The 16,543-nt window shown below is 37.2% G+C and overlaps 2 protein-coding genes across 3 annotated transcripts; both read left to right on the plus strand.

Annotated features, from left to right (window-relative positions):
- The first annotated feature begins 1,263 nt into the window (after positions 1–1,263).
- LOC149730538 (uncharacterized) lies at positions 1,264–3,280 on the plus strand. The gene is made up of 4 exons (XM_089885298.1): positions 1,264–1,727; positions 1,842–1,937; positions 2,190–2,372; positions 2,859–3,280. Exons 1-4 carry the CDS (start codon positions 1,572–1,574, stop codon positions 3,060–3,062), a joined length of 639 nt encoding a protein of 212 aa, XP_089741424.1. The 5' UTR covers positions 1,264–1,571; the 3' UTR covers positions 3,063–3,280.
- A 1,836-nt stretch (positions 3,281–5,116) lies between these two features.
- Positions 5,117–13,984, plus strand: LOC149730539 (regulator of G protein signaling 6-like). 2 transcript variants are annotated; one of them, XM_089885292.1, is made up of 15 exons: positions 5,117–5,248; positions 5,541–5,599; positions 5,837–5,905; positions 7,210–7,393; positions 8,601–8,719; positions 9,008–9,059; positions 9,204–9,265; positions 9,582–9,658; positions 10,434–10,618; positions 10,940–10,988; positions 11,315–11,434; positions 12,084–12,287; positions 12,643–12,861; positions 13,019–13,042; positions 13,824–13,984. In XM_089885292.1, exons 1-15 carry the CDS (start codon positions 5,164–5,166, stop codon positions 13,876–13,878), a joined length of 1,563 nt encoding a protein of 520 aa, XP_089741418.1. In that variant the 5' UTR covers positions 5,117–5,163; the 3' UTR covers positions 13,879–13,984. The 2 variants fall into 2 exon arrangements, with proteins under 2 accessions (XP_089741418.1, XP_089741419.1); XM_089885293.1 differs by lacking the exon at positions 5,117–5,248 and adding an exon at positions 5,292–5,429.
- The last annotated feature ends 2,559 nt before the right edge of the window (positions 13,985–16,543 follow it).

Raw genomic sequence — 16,543 nt, forward strand, 5'->3', positions numbered from 1 at the left:
ATGCCGCTACCATGGTTGGCGGGTGTGTTATTGGGTCAGACAATTAACGTCAGTTGCTTCAACCCAGTGGTCACTTATGGGTTGTCTAAAATATCACCTATTCTTAAAAAGCATTCACCTGCAAAATAGAACACCCGTTTTATAACGACTATTGTAGCCCCGCTATTATTTCTGATACGAACGTATAGCGCGACCATCAATAAACAGAACAATGATAAAAGTCTCGAAACTAAAAATAGGAAGTTAAGATTTTTTGTTATATTGGAAACGGTAGTCGTAATAAAGTAAATAACATCTTTATATATTCAGTGGCAGGGCAAGGGCAGTCGTTATAATACGGTATAGTTCTGTTTTTTTACACCTCGTGCCTGCTACCACGTATGTAACTTTGTGGGCAACTATATTATGTATAACCACTGGGTTGAAGCAACTGACGTTAATTGTCTGACCCAATAACACATCCGCCAACCATGGTAGCGGCATCGTGTGTCGAACCCGGCACCCTTAGGTTACGATACAAGCCCATGCGTGTTCAATCAACACACAGTCATCGGTTAAACATTGCCTGTAAATGCTTACGAATCAACTTGCAATTGTTGTGTAGTAAACGTAATACTCGGTATTGTTACGTAGTGAATAAAACATCCGGAATGTTGAAATGAAAGAACTTGGCTTCCGCGTAAAGAGGAAATTTGGGACAAAAATGGAGAAAATATCAATTGATATTCTAACGTTCAGTGTCCGTAATTTATCCGGTTATAAATAAAAACTAAACTGACCGAGTCATTTTATGTTTATTACAATATATTCCGCTTTCTTTTTTGTCGTAGTTTAATTTAACGGAAAGATAAATTAACCATCGCGACTCCGAATATAAATTGATTGTGTATTTGAAGGTTTATATTTAAATACTGGGCTCGTATTATCGGTAGTATAGGTTCACCACTTCCTGTATGTACCCGGATCAAAATACCCGTCATATTTAAATATGTCGAAACATATAGCATTAAAATAACCCGGGATATAATACATTGGCGAACTTTATGTACTTTATATTATTTAGATACAAGTTTCGCTGCAAACTTGTCGACGCACTTTGCTATTATTACGTCATGTTTAACGTGAGTGGGATCGCATTGTTCTAAAGATTATCACAAAACCACGTGACTAAACTCGCTGCTACTTGTTTAAACACAACTGTATATGTGACGTAACAAAGCGCTGGTATTAATTGTCTCTAAGAAGACAATTCTGACGCAACAATGCATCATAATCAAGTTACAATTTGTAATAGAAATATATATAAAAATTCTACGAACCGAATATGGAAAAGGTATTTGTTTATTTTATACGGGATTTTTCATTAGTGACCGGAACTTATTTAACAATGTTTGATTTAGTGCGTAATGGTTGCGTCTCCAGGTCAAGCAAAAAAGGGTAGGTGTGTATACAAACGAGTACATGGCTTAGATTTGTGGTATATATACCCCTGGAGTTGGGGTAAGACATCCATATCACAAGCTGAAGCAGTACAACCAAGCAAGAAGCAAAATACAACAATATAATCCGAGATGAATCTTTTCATTACGTTGATTATTACGTTTGCATACAGTACTATGACGTCGTGTAGCCCGACTGGTGTCACAAGAAGCACACGAGGCGCAGAAGATCTTGTACAAATTCTTGGCAGTATTAAATCTACAACTAACCAGGCTCTTGTTACCTTTGTAAGTCTTGTATTATTTTATCAACATTTGAATCAATGTATATTCAGCAAATGGCTTGCCATTGAAACACAGCATGTTGCAACATGTGATTATATCAGTGTATGTTCTTTATAGATCAGTTCGTATATGGATTGCACAAACATCGATGATTGTCTGGTGGAATCTACGAGTCTTGAACTTGCTAAACTACCAACTGCGCTTATAAACACGGTAGGTTCTAATTGAGATTAATACCCGTTATTTGTTTTAAAGTGTAATACCTACTGGTTTGGCTCATAAGACAAGAATTCCGCAGAGTATAACCATCAACAGAGGCAGAAACTTATAAATAGAGATAATATTATATAAGGGTTGAAGTCTTCAGTGAGGCACACCTGAGGCCTGGGATGTAGGTATATTACCCCAACACCCAGGGTGCTACCATCTATCATATATAGGCCACTAAACAAGTATTTAACGCAGGATAACAGCGAATGGGCGACCGTGTTCACAGATAATATGAACGGCTTGCAAGATTTTAACTTCTATTTACAAAAAGCGTTTGGACCTGAGGGTTACGGTGCGGGGAAATTCCCGGCTATTGGCAACGATTTGACTGACGTCACCAGTCTATTGTCGACGTTTATGGAGGATTTTAAACTTGACGTAAGTGTTACTATGGCAACCGAGTTGTACTGAATTTGAATCATCCAATCAGCTTTTAATAAATTATAGCTAAATTCAACTTATTTCCTTACGTTGCGGGTAAACTTTATAAGTTATAACACAGGTGTTCTGTCCCGTACACCTCGTGCCCGTTTACAAGTTACCACGTACATTATGGTACAGAGTTTAATACCTGGTAATGGCCAAACACCCCAACCGTTCCGTTACGCCGATAAACCCTATTGTCTATATTCACAAATGTAACCGAAATACAGACAACACGGTTAAATTAGGATCGCATTTCAGCTCGGTATAAACACTAAACAGACCAGTTGAAATTCCCATTCGTATAATGTTAAATGCAAAAGAGTTTGGTTTACTCACATGTAATTTTATTCATTTAACCAAATGCAGAGAATTTATGTAATACAAATACAGCGTAAATGCAAAATTTCTAATCAGATTTTCTATGTGTTTTTTTTCCAGATGCAAAACGCTTACTGTTTAAGTATTGACGTTAAAGATTTGAGCGAACTCGAGCCTTGCGCTGTATGTACAAACCCTACTCTACCCAGCCATTCATTAGAAATTGTTCGCAATTATAAATTCCTAATGCAGTTATCCAATTACCTTGACGATTTTTACAACAAATATAATACTTTCATACACACCACAAACACGTGTAGCTAACTTCCCGCCTAAACTTATTTATTTATTTTCAAATTTTGCACATTGTTCCGTATTTATTCAGTCATAAATTAACTGTGACGTAATAATGCAGCGTTATTTCACAAGTTTGCTTAATTTTGTTTGTGACGTAACTGACACCTAAAACGTAACAATCACCATGTGTGACGTGTCTTTTATCTTTCTTTGCTTTTATCTCTCATTATTTATTAAATATTGAAATAAAAGAAAGTGTTTTATAATCCTTGTTATTTGCATTAGCTACAGTTACAATATAAATAAGGCATCTTTGTGTTTATATGTGAGGGCTTTTGTGTGATTGTATTTGTATTTATTTGCCTTTGCTACCAACCGTTAAATGCTAAGGTTTTCCATCACGGGGAATACCCTAACTTGCAACCAAAGCGGTTCGCTCTTTCGTATTGTGGAACGAATTTGGCTCCTGTTATCTGTTCTAACTCAACTTTAAACATGAGATGTTTTAATACATCAATTGAGCATGGTGTATAATAAGACACCTATGTTATATATAACTCGACAATGAGCATGAGGTGTATGAATACGCCATGTGTGTCTGGTGTATAAGAAGACACCCATGTTATAACTCGACAGTGAGCATGAGGTGTATGGATACACCATGTGTGTCTGGTGTATAAGAAGACACCCATGTTATAACTCGACAGTGAGCATGAGGTGTATGAATACACCATGTGTGTCTGGTGTATAAGAAGACACCCATGTCATAACTCGACAGTGAGCATGAGGTGTATGAATACGCCATGTGTGTCTGGTGTATAAGAAGACACCCATGTTATAACTTAACAGTGAGCATGAGGTGTATGAATACACCATGTGTGTCTGGTGTATAAGAAGACACCCATGTTATACCTCGACAGTGAGCATGAGGTGTATGAATACACCATGTGTGCCTGGTTTATAATGACACTCATGTTATAAACTAACGTATCTACTGCTTGTTACAAAGGCGACAAACTAAATATTTCAACGCTGTCATGTAAGTCCTGATTGATTAATCGTTTATTGATTTCCGTTTGGTGGCACCAGCAGTTATTGATTGGACACATAATCAGTTAGAAGCAAATCTGATGGGGAATAAATATTTTCTTGTCGGAAATTAATTACGTTCACATAACAGCGCATTAGATTCATCTGAATTGCTCTGCCAAGACAGCAGTAATGTCAGAGGCCTTGGACAATTCCTTCAAAACAACAGTAGCGGATTATAACCGTGTAATCTATAATCTGTATGCATTATTAAAGCCATGGTTACCTGCAGCATTGTATGCAGTCTTTACAAGCCCACTTGGCTGCGGGTTGTCGGCTTAACATAGACTTACGAATGGTCATAATACTGAACGAGTGGTTTATCAGTTATTGCATCTTCAACGTAAATGGAAAACAGCGTTCTAACAGGTTCACATTACAGCATGCAGAAACGTTATGTGGTGTATGAGATAGAGTTATTAACCAGACGATCATAAGATTAATACGGGAGGGTCCGTGAACATAAATTAGGTAAAGAAAAATAAGTTTTACCTCATGCTTGGAAAAAGCTCTCCTAGTAAAACGTTTATTTACTGAACAATGTTTTGTTTGAACATAACTTTAACGATATCTTGTCGAAAGGCAGACGAAACGTTGCTACAACAAAGTTTTTATTTTTACTAGAAGAAAAGCGATCATCAAGTAATAAGTTACGTCTGGTAGCAATCATAGCAGTGTGAATAATATAATATAGAGAAATAATAAAGGACCAACAACGTAAGTCATAAAAACATAATATTTCGTAGATAATCTTAAGAACATGAAAATAAAGGGATTTTAGTGATCCAGGTTTAGTTCCACTTTTTTACGCCGTTTTTAGTAGTTGATACCGGTAGCGTGTTTTGACAAAGTCGTAAAGTTGTTAATTTCTTTCCCTTCGTTGTTTAAATTAATCCGATCCTAGCTATCGTATATTCGTAGAGATTGAGGTTTGTTGTTTTATATTTATTACGCGGTATGTACACTTGCCTTGATTATCCTTGACTTTACAAATTATTTTTTTAACAGGTTATAGGTTGTATTATTGTTCGTGTACAAAATGTCTGTGCTATCAAGCTCCTATAATTGGAGAATAAAAGCGTGGCTTCGGGCGTACGAAGGTGTTCTAATTGCACAGGACTCGGGTAAGGATTTGTAAACTTGAGTTCAGTTGTTAATTCATTATCTTTCCGGTGCTGTGATGGGTCGCATCGTAACCAAATTTACCGGGTTTACCATCAAATATTGTCGCGTGGCGGAGCAACGACAGTCGTTGTACCACGGGTGTTCTGTTTTATCACCGCACGCCCTTTTAAAAGCAACTACGTATGTAACTCTGAGGGTGATTTTTAGTATAACTAACAATTTGAACAACCCGTTGCATGAAGTACCACCGGGTTGGAGCAAATACTGTTATTTGTCTTTTTACATTTTCAGATAATGATAAAGAAAGAAAAGAAGAAATTGTTCTGAAAGCTGAAGACTTAAATGATAATGTAGGAGATTGTTTCACCTTAATATTTGTGTTACTAATAAATAATCGCATACCACATAAGTATTCTGTATCAAGCACTACAGCCGTAGTCATAATTTTGAAACAATGATTAAACATTTTGAGACCCGTCTAGTGTAATGAGACCCAATGACATTACACAGTAAGATGGTCCCTGTTCTCATTATTTTTTACATGTTTTTTTTAACTTATGTTTACCTAATATATGTTTTTATTTTAGGCCAAAAACCAACTTAAAAAAGAAAGAAGTTTTTTAATTTTTCCACCCAGGCAGCTTGTTCTTGGTCAGGTAATACTAACTTAATGTTGTAGGTTGGAGAAGTATGAGCATGCTCCTGGTGTATTGAAAAACAGCTATGTTATTACTCAACAGTGAGCACGAGGTGTATGAATACACCATGTGTGTCTGGTGTATAAGAAGACACCCATGTTATTACTCAACAGTGAGCACGAGGTGTATGAATACACCATGTGTGTCTGGTGTATAAGAAGACACCCATGTTATAACTCGACAGTGAGCATAAGGTGTATGAATACACCATGTGTGTCTGGTGTATAAAAGACACTTATGTTATAACTCGACAGTGAGCATAAGGTGTATGAATACACTATGTGTATCTGGTGTATAAGAAGACACCCATGTTATAACTCGACAGTGAGCATAAGGTGTATGAATACACCATGTGTGTCTGGTGTATAAAAGACACTTATGTTATAACTCGACAGTGAGCATAAGGTGTATGAATACACTATGTGTATCTGGTGTATAAGAAGACACGCATGTTATAAATCGACAGTGAGCATAAGGTGTATGAATACACTATGTGTATCTGGTGTATAAGAAGACACGCATGTTATAAATCGACAGTGAGCATGAGGTGTATGAATACACCATGTGTGTCTGGTGTATAAGAAGACACCCATGTTATAAATCGACAGTGAGCATAAGGTGTATGAATACACCATGTGCGTCTGGTGTATAAGAAAACACCCATGTTATAAATCGACAGTGAGATTAAGGTGTATGAATACACCATGTGTGTCTGGTGTATAAGAAGACACGCATGTTGTAAATCGACAGTGAGCATAAGGTGTATGAATACCCCATGTGTGTCTGGTGTATAAGAAGACACGCATGTTGTAAATCGACAGTGAGCATAAGGTGTATGAATACACCATGTGTGTCCAGTGTATAAGAAGACACGCATGTTATAAATCGACAGTGAGATTAAGGTGTATGAATACACCATGTGTGTCTGGTGTATAAGAAGACACGCATGTTGTAAATCGACAGTGAGCATAAGGTGTATGAATACCCCATGTGTGTCTGGTGTATAAGAAGACACCCATGTGTGTCTGGTGTATAAGAAGACACCCATGTTATAAATCGACAGTGAGCATAAGGTGTATGAATACACCATGTGTGTCTGTTGTATAAAATACACTTATGTTATAACCGAACAGTAAGCATTAGCATGCTATAATGTAGACTACAGCACTGTGCAAGCATTTTGTTCAAGAAGCCATATTGTATTGAATAATCCCACTCGAGATTACATGCGTGCTTTAATCTTAAGATTAAAACATTTCCAGGTATCTGCTTTGATCATGGCAATGCAAAACGAGATATTTCATATCAAACCAAGAAAACCAAAGAAAACAACCATTAATTCAAGACAAAGCTTTCGAATCAAGTCAAGCAATGAATGTGAAAACTTCACAGCTGACATGTTAATACAATGGCTTGAAGAGAATTTGGATATTAGCTCATTTGAAGGCAAGAATATGCTAAGTCCAAAATTTAAATTGTTACAACAGTGGGCGTTTGAAAACATAAGGCATATGAACACAGCATGTGTGTCTGGTGTATAAGAAGACACCCATGTTATAACTTGACAGTGAGCACGAGGTGTATGAATACATCATGTGTGTCTGGTGTATAAGAAGACACCTGTGTTATAACTCAACAGTGAGCATGAGGTGTATGAATACACCATGGGTGTCTGGTGTATAAGAAGACACTCATGTTACAACTCGACAGTGAGCATGAGGTGTATGAATACACAATGTGTGTCTGGTGTATAAGAAGACACCCATGTTACAACTCGACAGTGAGCATGAGGTGTATGAATACACCATGTGTGTCTGGTGTATAAGAAGACACCCATGTTATAACTTGACAGTGAGCATGAGTTGTATGAATACACCATGTGTGTCTGGTGTATAAGAAGACACCCATGTTATAACTTGACAGTGAGCATGAGTTGTATGAATACACCATGTGTGTCTGGTGTATAAGAAGACACCCATGTTATAACTTGACAGTGAGCATGAGGTGTATGAATACACCACGTGTGTCTGGTGTATAAGAAGACACCCAAGTTATAACTCGACAGTGAGCATGAGGTGTATGAATACACAATGTGTGTCTGGTGTATAAGAAGACACCCATGTTATAACTCGACAGTGAGCATGAGGTGTATGAATACACCATGTGTGTCTGGTGTATAAGAAGACACCTGTGTTATAACTCAACAGTGAGCATGAGGTGTATGAATACACCATGGGTGTCTGGTGTATAAGAAGACACTCATGTTACAACTCGACAGTGAGCATGAGGTGTATGAATACACAATGTGTGTCTGGTGTATAAGAAGACACCCATGTTATAACTCGACAGTGAGCATGAGGTGTATGAATACATCATGTGTGTCTGGTGTATAAGAAGACACCCATGTTATAACTCGACAATGAGCATGAGGTGTATGAATACACCATGTGTGTCTGGTGTATAAGAAGACACCCATGTTATAACTCGACAGTGAGCATGAGGTGTATGAATACACCATGTGTGTCTGGTGTTTAAGAAGACACCTGTGTTATAACTCGACAATGAGCATGAAGTGTAATAGTACATGATGGTCATAACACAACATCTTGTTAGTTTTACAAATGTATTGAATATTAATTGGAAGTAACCACAGAAGCTTCTCATCTTGCAACGCTCCTGTGCCGAATGGGGTTCGTGTATCCTTGTAAATATGATTGGAACGTAACAATAACATTGCCAACTGAAGACCCTAATCTACAATTTAGATTTCAGGTAACAATGTTTCATGTTGTACCTTACATAAGTTATTGCAGCCATTATATAAACAGAGATGTATTAAATATATAGTAACTGTGGCTCAGTGGTAGAAAGTGCTCATACAGTAATTAAAGGGTACGGGGTTCAGGGCAAGGTGTTGTGTGAACATATGTGGTCTGAGGCTTTTACAACAGTTTCCCAAATTGTCATTCATACAGAAAGAAATTGAAAACCAGCAAGTTAACTAAATCTCACAGAATTAAAACAGAAAGTATTTTATGTAAAATCATTCCCTATATACAGAATCCTTACTACTGGCCAACTGAGACACTGAGTGCATCGGATACTGATTATGGTAAGTTCAAGAAAAATGTTTTATTTTTAACGAATAAATATACTATTTTCATTTTTTCAGAAAATGAATCAGCTTTAAGCAACAATATTTTACAGAAATTTTTTTTTAACTATTATTTATTTTAAATATTTTATATTTTTATAGCCAGTCATCTTTTATCTCGTGAATCCGGTTGTCATGATGCACCACTTGATGAATATGAGATGGTTAGTATGAGCCGTACAGTGTATTTGTGTAAGAGAGTAATCGTTTAAACTCTAAGTTCTATTGATCCTAAACTAAATTTTGTGTGGCAATAAATTAAACCCAAATATTGAACCTACAGTCTCTTTCTTAGTAAGGTTCAACATTTTGACTCCTGATTACTTTGGTACCAAACTATTGCTGTGGGTAAACTTTTGCACCTTGACCAAAGGGAACTAGGTTCGAAGCTCGGTGCTGTTACAATTCTGTCACTTTAACCAATTCTGGTGTTTAAATTTATTTGTGTAGTAATATATTAGTTAAAAATATTCTATACAGAAATACTTGCAAGAACTGCGTCGTTTAATGTTGGGGAATTGGAATGTTATTCAATCTAAAGTACAGATTGCTGATAAGTAATTAAGTGTTTGTTTATGATATTAAGTCTATTCTATATGGGTGAGGTCCTACAGTGAGGCACGCCATGCTACCTGGGATTTAGACCAGGGTTGGCTCATTACCCCAACATTGTATATGCACATTCTATTCTATATGAGTGAGGTCCTACAGTGAGGCACGCCATGAGACCTGGGATTTAGACCAGGGTTGGCTCATTACCACAACATTGTATATGCACATTCTATTCTATATGGGTGAGGTCCTACAGTGAGGCACGCCATGCTACCTGGGATTTAGACCAGGGTTGGCTCATTACCCCAACATTGTATATGCACATTCTATTCTATATGAGTGAGGTCCTACAGTGAGGCTTGCCATGAGACCTGGGATTTAGACCAGGGTTGGCGCATTACCACAACATTGTATATGCACATTCTATTCTATATGGGTGAGGTCCTACAGTGAGCCACGCCATGGGACCTAGGATTTAGACCAGGGTTGGCGCATTACCACAACATTGTATATGCACATTCTATTCTATATGGGTGAGGTCCTACAGTGAGGCACGCCATGGGACCTGGGATTTAGGCCAGAGTTGGCCCATTACCCCAAGCTGGTTCTACTGTTACAACATATTAGTGACCACTGGGTTGGAGCAAGGTTTGTTAAGTGTCTTGCCCAAGGACACATTTGTATTTCCATCAGTTTTGTTTGATAATATTTATATAATTACAAACAATAAATATCTAAAACCAAAAATATTCTCTCTCCTAATCATTAGTTCCATTTCAGGCTATTAAGCCAGTGTAACCCAGGTGACAGGGAAATAAAGCGAAGGCAAGAATACGCATTCTGGAGGGTTAACAGACCTCTTACTAACCATAACTCAGATTCAAGGGTTCGACCAAAAGATTGGAATGTTATGGCAAGGGGGCTAAACAGATACTTCAGCTCATATGTTCAAGTTGCAGTTACAGGTAATATGTATTACGTAGTGGTTGGGGTACCAGGTTCAAAGCTTAACGCTGCTACTATTGTGGTCGTATGCATCTTTGGACAAGACATTTAACGACAATTGCTCCAACCCAGCGGTCACTAATGGGTTGTCTAAATTGTCAGTCTTCGCTGCCTTTTCAACAAACAATCACCCACAAAGTTACATCTGTGGTAACTCTTAGCGGGCACGAGGTATATAATGGCTGCCATTGCCCCGTCATGGGGCGATAATTATTAATCAGAACTTATACCAAGGTAGCCAAACAATAATTCCATTAATATAATACACTTTATTAAAACAGATGAGACCAAGTCAGCTAACCCAAGATCAATAACAGCGAGTTGTACCAGGTGGGTCCACGTCCTATCCACAATAAGATATTGTGTGTATTATGTAAGAGCTGCTTAGCAAATTTCAATGCAATAAATTACATCTGAAAGTTGAAAAGGAAAGAGAATGTGATCAAGCGCTTGTTGTAATGGATCATTAAGTCCTATACCCCTTACCCTGCTGTAGGACCTTATCCATATAGAATGTGTATACACAATGTAGGTGTAATAAACCCACTCTACCTAAATTCTCAGGCCCCTAAATAAATTACATTTATCCATTTACCTGCAAGTTTACATACATGTCATAAAATAAGTTACATTTTATCATTCTCGATACTCAACAGAATTATAAAGACTTGCACAGAATGGATGAACTTTGACCCACTGTGGCAAGAAGAAGAAGAGTATAAGAACCCGTGGCATTCGGATGCTGCAAAGAGAATGTGGCCGGAACCTTCAAACATGTCAGTATTTTATTCCATAATACTTAATTTGTCCAGTGTCACGCAAAGTGGTGGTGCTTAATTTGTCCAGTGTCACGCAAAGTGGTTAACGCGCCTGCCTGTAACCCAGAGGTAATGGGTTCAAGGCTCGTCACTGCTACCATTGTGGGCATATGTGTCCTTGAGCAAGACACTTAATGGCAATTGTTCCAACCCAGTGGCCACTAATAGGTTGTCCAAATTATTGCTATACATAAAAAATCTGAAAGTCCAAAAAATAATCACAAGTAACATACACAGTAACTCGTAAGCTGGCACGAGATGTATTAACACCTGTGTTACATCGACTGTGGATTTCTGGCCACGCGAGGATAAAGTATGTTACATTCATTCAATTCATTCGAAAATATTACAATTCTAATTTAATCACCTTTAGGCCGCTGTGTATTGGGGTAATGGGTCAACTTATACATGGTAACGCTTAAGGGGGCACAGGGTGTAAAAATACAAAACATCTGTATTCCGCCAAGCAAGGATAAATAAGTTACGAACATGGTAGTTTGGAAGCAAGCAGTAGATGTAATAAACGAAACAAACATGTTATAACGATTGTTGTTGCCTTGCCTGAATAAGTTACATTCAATGATCCAAATGTAACTTAACATTACAGCGCTGGAGAGCCATACAAACAAGAGGTTGTGAGTTGGGGTTTAAGCTTTGAAAAACTTATTGAGAGTAAGATTGGACGGGTTTATTTTCAAGAGCATTTAAAGAAAGAGTTCAGTGAAGAAAATCTTCTGTTTTACTTGCGATGTGCTTATTTGCATAGCGCACCATTAAGTGAGGTTGATGGATTGATCAAAGAGATATTCGAGTAAGTATCTCTGAGTTTCAAGCAGGGCTTCCCAAACTTAACTGCTATCTCCCCCTTTTAATCTATTAACATTTTCTGCAAACCTACACGATTAAGAGTATAATATTAAGATATGCAGTATTTTGTGTAAAATTAGTAAACTCTCTGCGATTATTACGCAGCCTCCAGTTTGGAAAGACTTAGTTTGTCTCTCAACAACTTAAATGCTGTTCCACTGAACTTACAATGTCCATGAGGTTAAATAAGTTACATTCATTCAATTAACTTTTAGGGTAAAGATATTGTTTTTATTGCTTTGCCAATCTTTTCTATATTATACAAATTGAACAAATGATAACATTTGGTTTCATTGCAGACAATACATTTCCCCAAACAGCGACACACCCATTAACATTGACACTCAGACTGCATTAAAAGTTTCCAAGCTAATAAAAACCAAACGCACAAGACACACATTTGACCCAGCATTGGATCATATATACAGTCTGATGAAAAAAGACTCTTACAAAAGATTCCTGGTTTCCTCAGTGTACAAAGCAGCGGTCAAGAATGCCAAACACCCAGTTAGTATAAAGTAAGTTTAATAAAATAAGTTCAAATTTTAAGAGAGTAAAAACACACTTGAATGCAATATAGGATGTGTAACAGTTAAGGTTTCTTCCTATTATAGAAGAGTTGTCATGTGACTGTTTATTTTAAATGCCCTTTTTCTAATTTCTGTTTTTATTTAGGAAAGAGAAGCCTGGTTTTGCAAGGTAAGTTGTGTTGCATGCTCACTGTCAAATTATAACAGTTGGTCTTATACACCAGACACACATGGTGTATTCGTACACCTCGTGCTCACTGTTGAGTTATCACATGGGTGTCTTCTTATACACCAGACACATGGTGTATTCATACACCTCATGCTCACTGTTGAACTACAACATGGTTGTCTTCTTATACACCAGACACACATGGTGTATTCATACACCTCATGCTCACTGTCAGATTATAACATGGGTGTCTTCTTATACACCAGACACACATGGTGTATTCATACACCTCATGCTCACTGTCAAGTTATAACATGGGTGTCTTCTTATACACCAGACACACATGGTGTATTCATACACCTCATGCTCACTGTCAAGTTATAACATGGGTGTCTTCTTATACACCAGACACACACGGTGTATTCATACACCTCATGCTCACTGTCGAGTTATAACATGGGTGTCTTCTTATACACCAGACACACATGGTGTATTCATACAACTCATGCTAACTGTCGAGTTATAACATGGGTGTCTTCTTATACACCAGACACACATGGTGTATTCATACACCTCATGCTCACTGTCAAGTTATAACATGGGTGTCTTCTTATACACCAGACACACATGGTGTATTCATACACCTCATGCTCACTGTTGAGTTATAACATGGGTGTCTTCTTATACACCAGACACATGGCGTATTCATACACCTCATGCTCACTGTCAAGTTGTAGTGTTCTTAACTAATATTTATAACATATGCGACTTTTATACCCAGAATTATCGTCAGAATGTGGAGAACTTCTCAATTCAACGCAGAAAAACAGAATTAACTCTTTCAGTGGTGGGGGATTACCTGTTGGTGGTAAACAACAGCTGACTTCGCTTTTTCTCGTTCCATATATTGCAGTTGCTTATTTCGTCATAATACATAATTGTTCCATTGTTCAATGCATACAAGCAGTGTTACGTAATACACGATGTTTACGTGTTAATCATTCGTATATAAACAACGCACAAAGATAGCTTTACACTGACGTCTAGCGGTTACAAAATATGACCCTAAATCCACAGACGTCACATAAGAGACAACACTAACAAAACTGACAGTTTATTAGTTTTTTTTATTTAGCTGGTGACCATGTCGAAATTTACTTTTTAAAAAGGGCGCGAATAAGCGCTGCGTCGGTTTATAAGGTCAATACATTATTTTAGTTTAGGCCGAGAACTACAACAGTACAAAAACAATAAACGCAAAAGTGTTTTACTGATCGAACGGTTTGGTTTTCGAATAGCACAGTACAATACACAATGTACACTGTTGAAATAAACGCTCACTATCTGCTTTATTAGAGAACTTTATAAACAATACTTCCTAAAAGTAGATTTAAAACTACACCGTTCTACTCTATCAAGTTTATATACACCATCATATACCATTATTACGCCACAAAACATCCTTACAAATTTTCTACATTCATATTTATGCCAAACATTAAATGTCAAACAGAACATTTACAAACCTTTAAATAATGCCGGAATATTATATACAACTAATGAAACACAAAACTTACGGTTTTGGAGTTCCGTCTTCATTGTTAAACGTCACAATCAGCAGTATGGCGTAACTCTATTGCCTGTTCTATAACAGTAAGTCAATATTACAATACATGTTGTAAAAAATAAATAGAAAAGCTGTAGTCGGTTTACTGCCGGTCATTTTCAATATAAATTACTGCTACTAGTACTTGTTTAAACTGCTGTTACCAGTACACCACCGCCTAATCATTAGAACGCGAGGCAAAATACGCTGATTACCGCGCTTTGCTTTGTACTATTTACAGAATGCATAGGTAGAGACACCGAATTTTAAGCTAAAAGCACAGTATTCGTTAAGAAAATGTTATACAAAACTTTCCCACGGTAAATTAATCTTTGAACTCACCGCTTTCTACATAACTAAACGTAACAATCAAGAAATTCTAAAAATACCGCAATGCGTAAAAAATGAATCAATCAGATTCCATGAAACAATTTAGAATAAACATCACAATACGGCATTGTGACGTCATGGAAAACTTTTGAAGCATTGTCCCGTACAATGATGACATCATAACTACACTCTTATGCATTGTACGAATTGTTGCAAACAACGGGTTGTTTTAAAACAATTGTTTACGTAAAAGAAATGAACTACTGCCAATTTAGGCAAACCATTTGTGACCACTGAGTTGGAGCAATTGCTGTTAAGTAGCTTGCGAGAACACACATACGCCCACAATGGTAGCAGCGTCAAGCCTTGAACCCACCTTTGGGTTACACACAGGCGCCCCCAACACTATGCCACAGCGCCGGATTTAGCGCAACAATGCATTAAACCCAACATACTACATACAGTTAACTCATTGTGACTAGTCACTAAATTTGAACAAAACGTCTTACTATGCAAATAGAAGTGTGGTTTGGTTTACATGCCAAATATGGCTTAAAAGTATCATGGCGGTAAGATGGAAACCATTAGCTAATTAGCACATAATAATATAGTAGGGGAAGATGGGACACCTTTCATTATATTTTCTTGTCCCATTTGGTAATAAGTAAATAACGTTCAAATAAACATAAAACCTTGTTCTTACCACTCCCATAGACCGTTGCTGATTGTTTAAAACACGACCAGGGTACTTGTATACTATGTACTAAAGGTGTCCCATCTTTCCCCACCACAGCACTATAAATCCCATGTTTCCTAATCGTGTTTTAAACAATTAACAACGCTTTTTTAGATTCCTATATAAAAGGATATGGTTATATAATGCTAGAAAATGATAAAAATAAAACCATCTTACCTCAACTTACTATGTTTAAGTTGTTTGGCAATGAGGAGCTCGGATCTTGGTAAAAGTTATCCTGTTACGAGTACCGCATAATCAATGTGATGTCGCTATAATTAACTAATAGGCTACGGGGCGATGAACTTGCGCAAAAGGTGACGACATCCACAGGAAGTGGCGAAACAAAGGGTTTTGTTACGTCATAAAAAGCACGTCCGACTTGTTGCTTTTTGTTGAATTACATTCAAGTGTTAATTAATTAAATAATAGCCGGGAAGCGACCTTGGCGAAAACAACAATAGGTGTTGAGCAAAACAGATGCTGTCGCTTAAAGTTATCAATGTACCACGTGTGTGATAACAGATTCCATAGAACTCTGCAGGAAGCTGTTAGCGACACGGGGGTTATCAAACATTAAGAAACTTTATCTCCGTAACAAACGATGTAATCGCCAACACAGGCGGGAAAGTGCGAGCTAAACAAAAAAGGTGGAATGGTTTAAATGTGGACAATATTTCTAAAATCATTATATGTTTTATTCTGCTTTCACTACTAATTCCTTCGAATACGATAGCGAAGATCGAATTACTTGAAAAGACAAAAGGAATAAACAGCAAATCAGCAATCGTTAATTATTTGATATTATTCATCATGAAGCTTTGGCAAC

Source organism: Ciona robusta, chromosome 9, assembly GCF_009617815.1.
Source record: "Ciona robusta chromosome 9, ASM961781v2".
Lineage (NCBI taxonomy): Eukaryota > Metazoa > Chordata > Ascidiacea > Phlebobranchia > Cionidae > Ciona > Ciona robusta.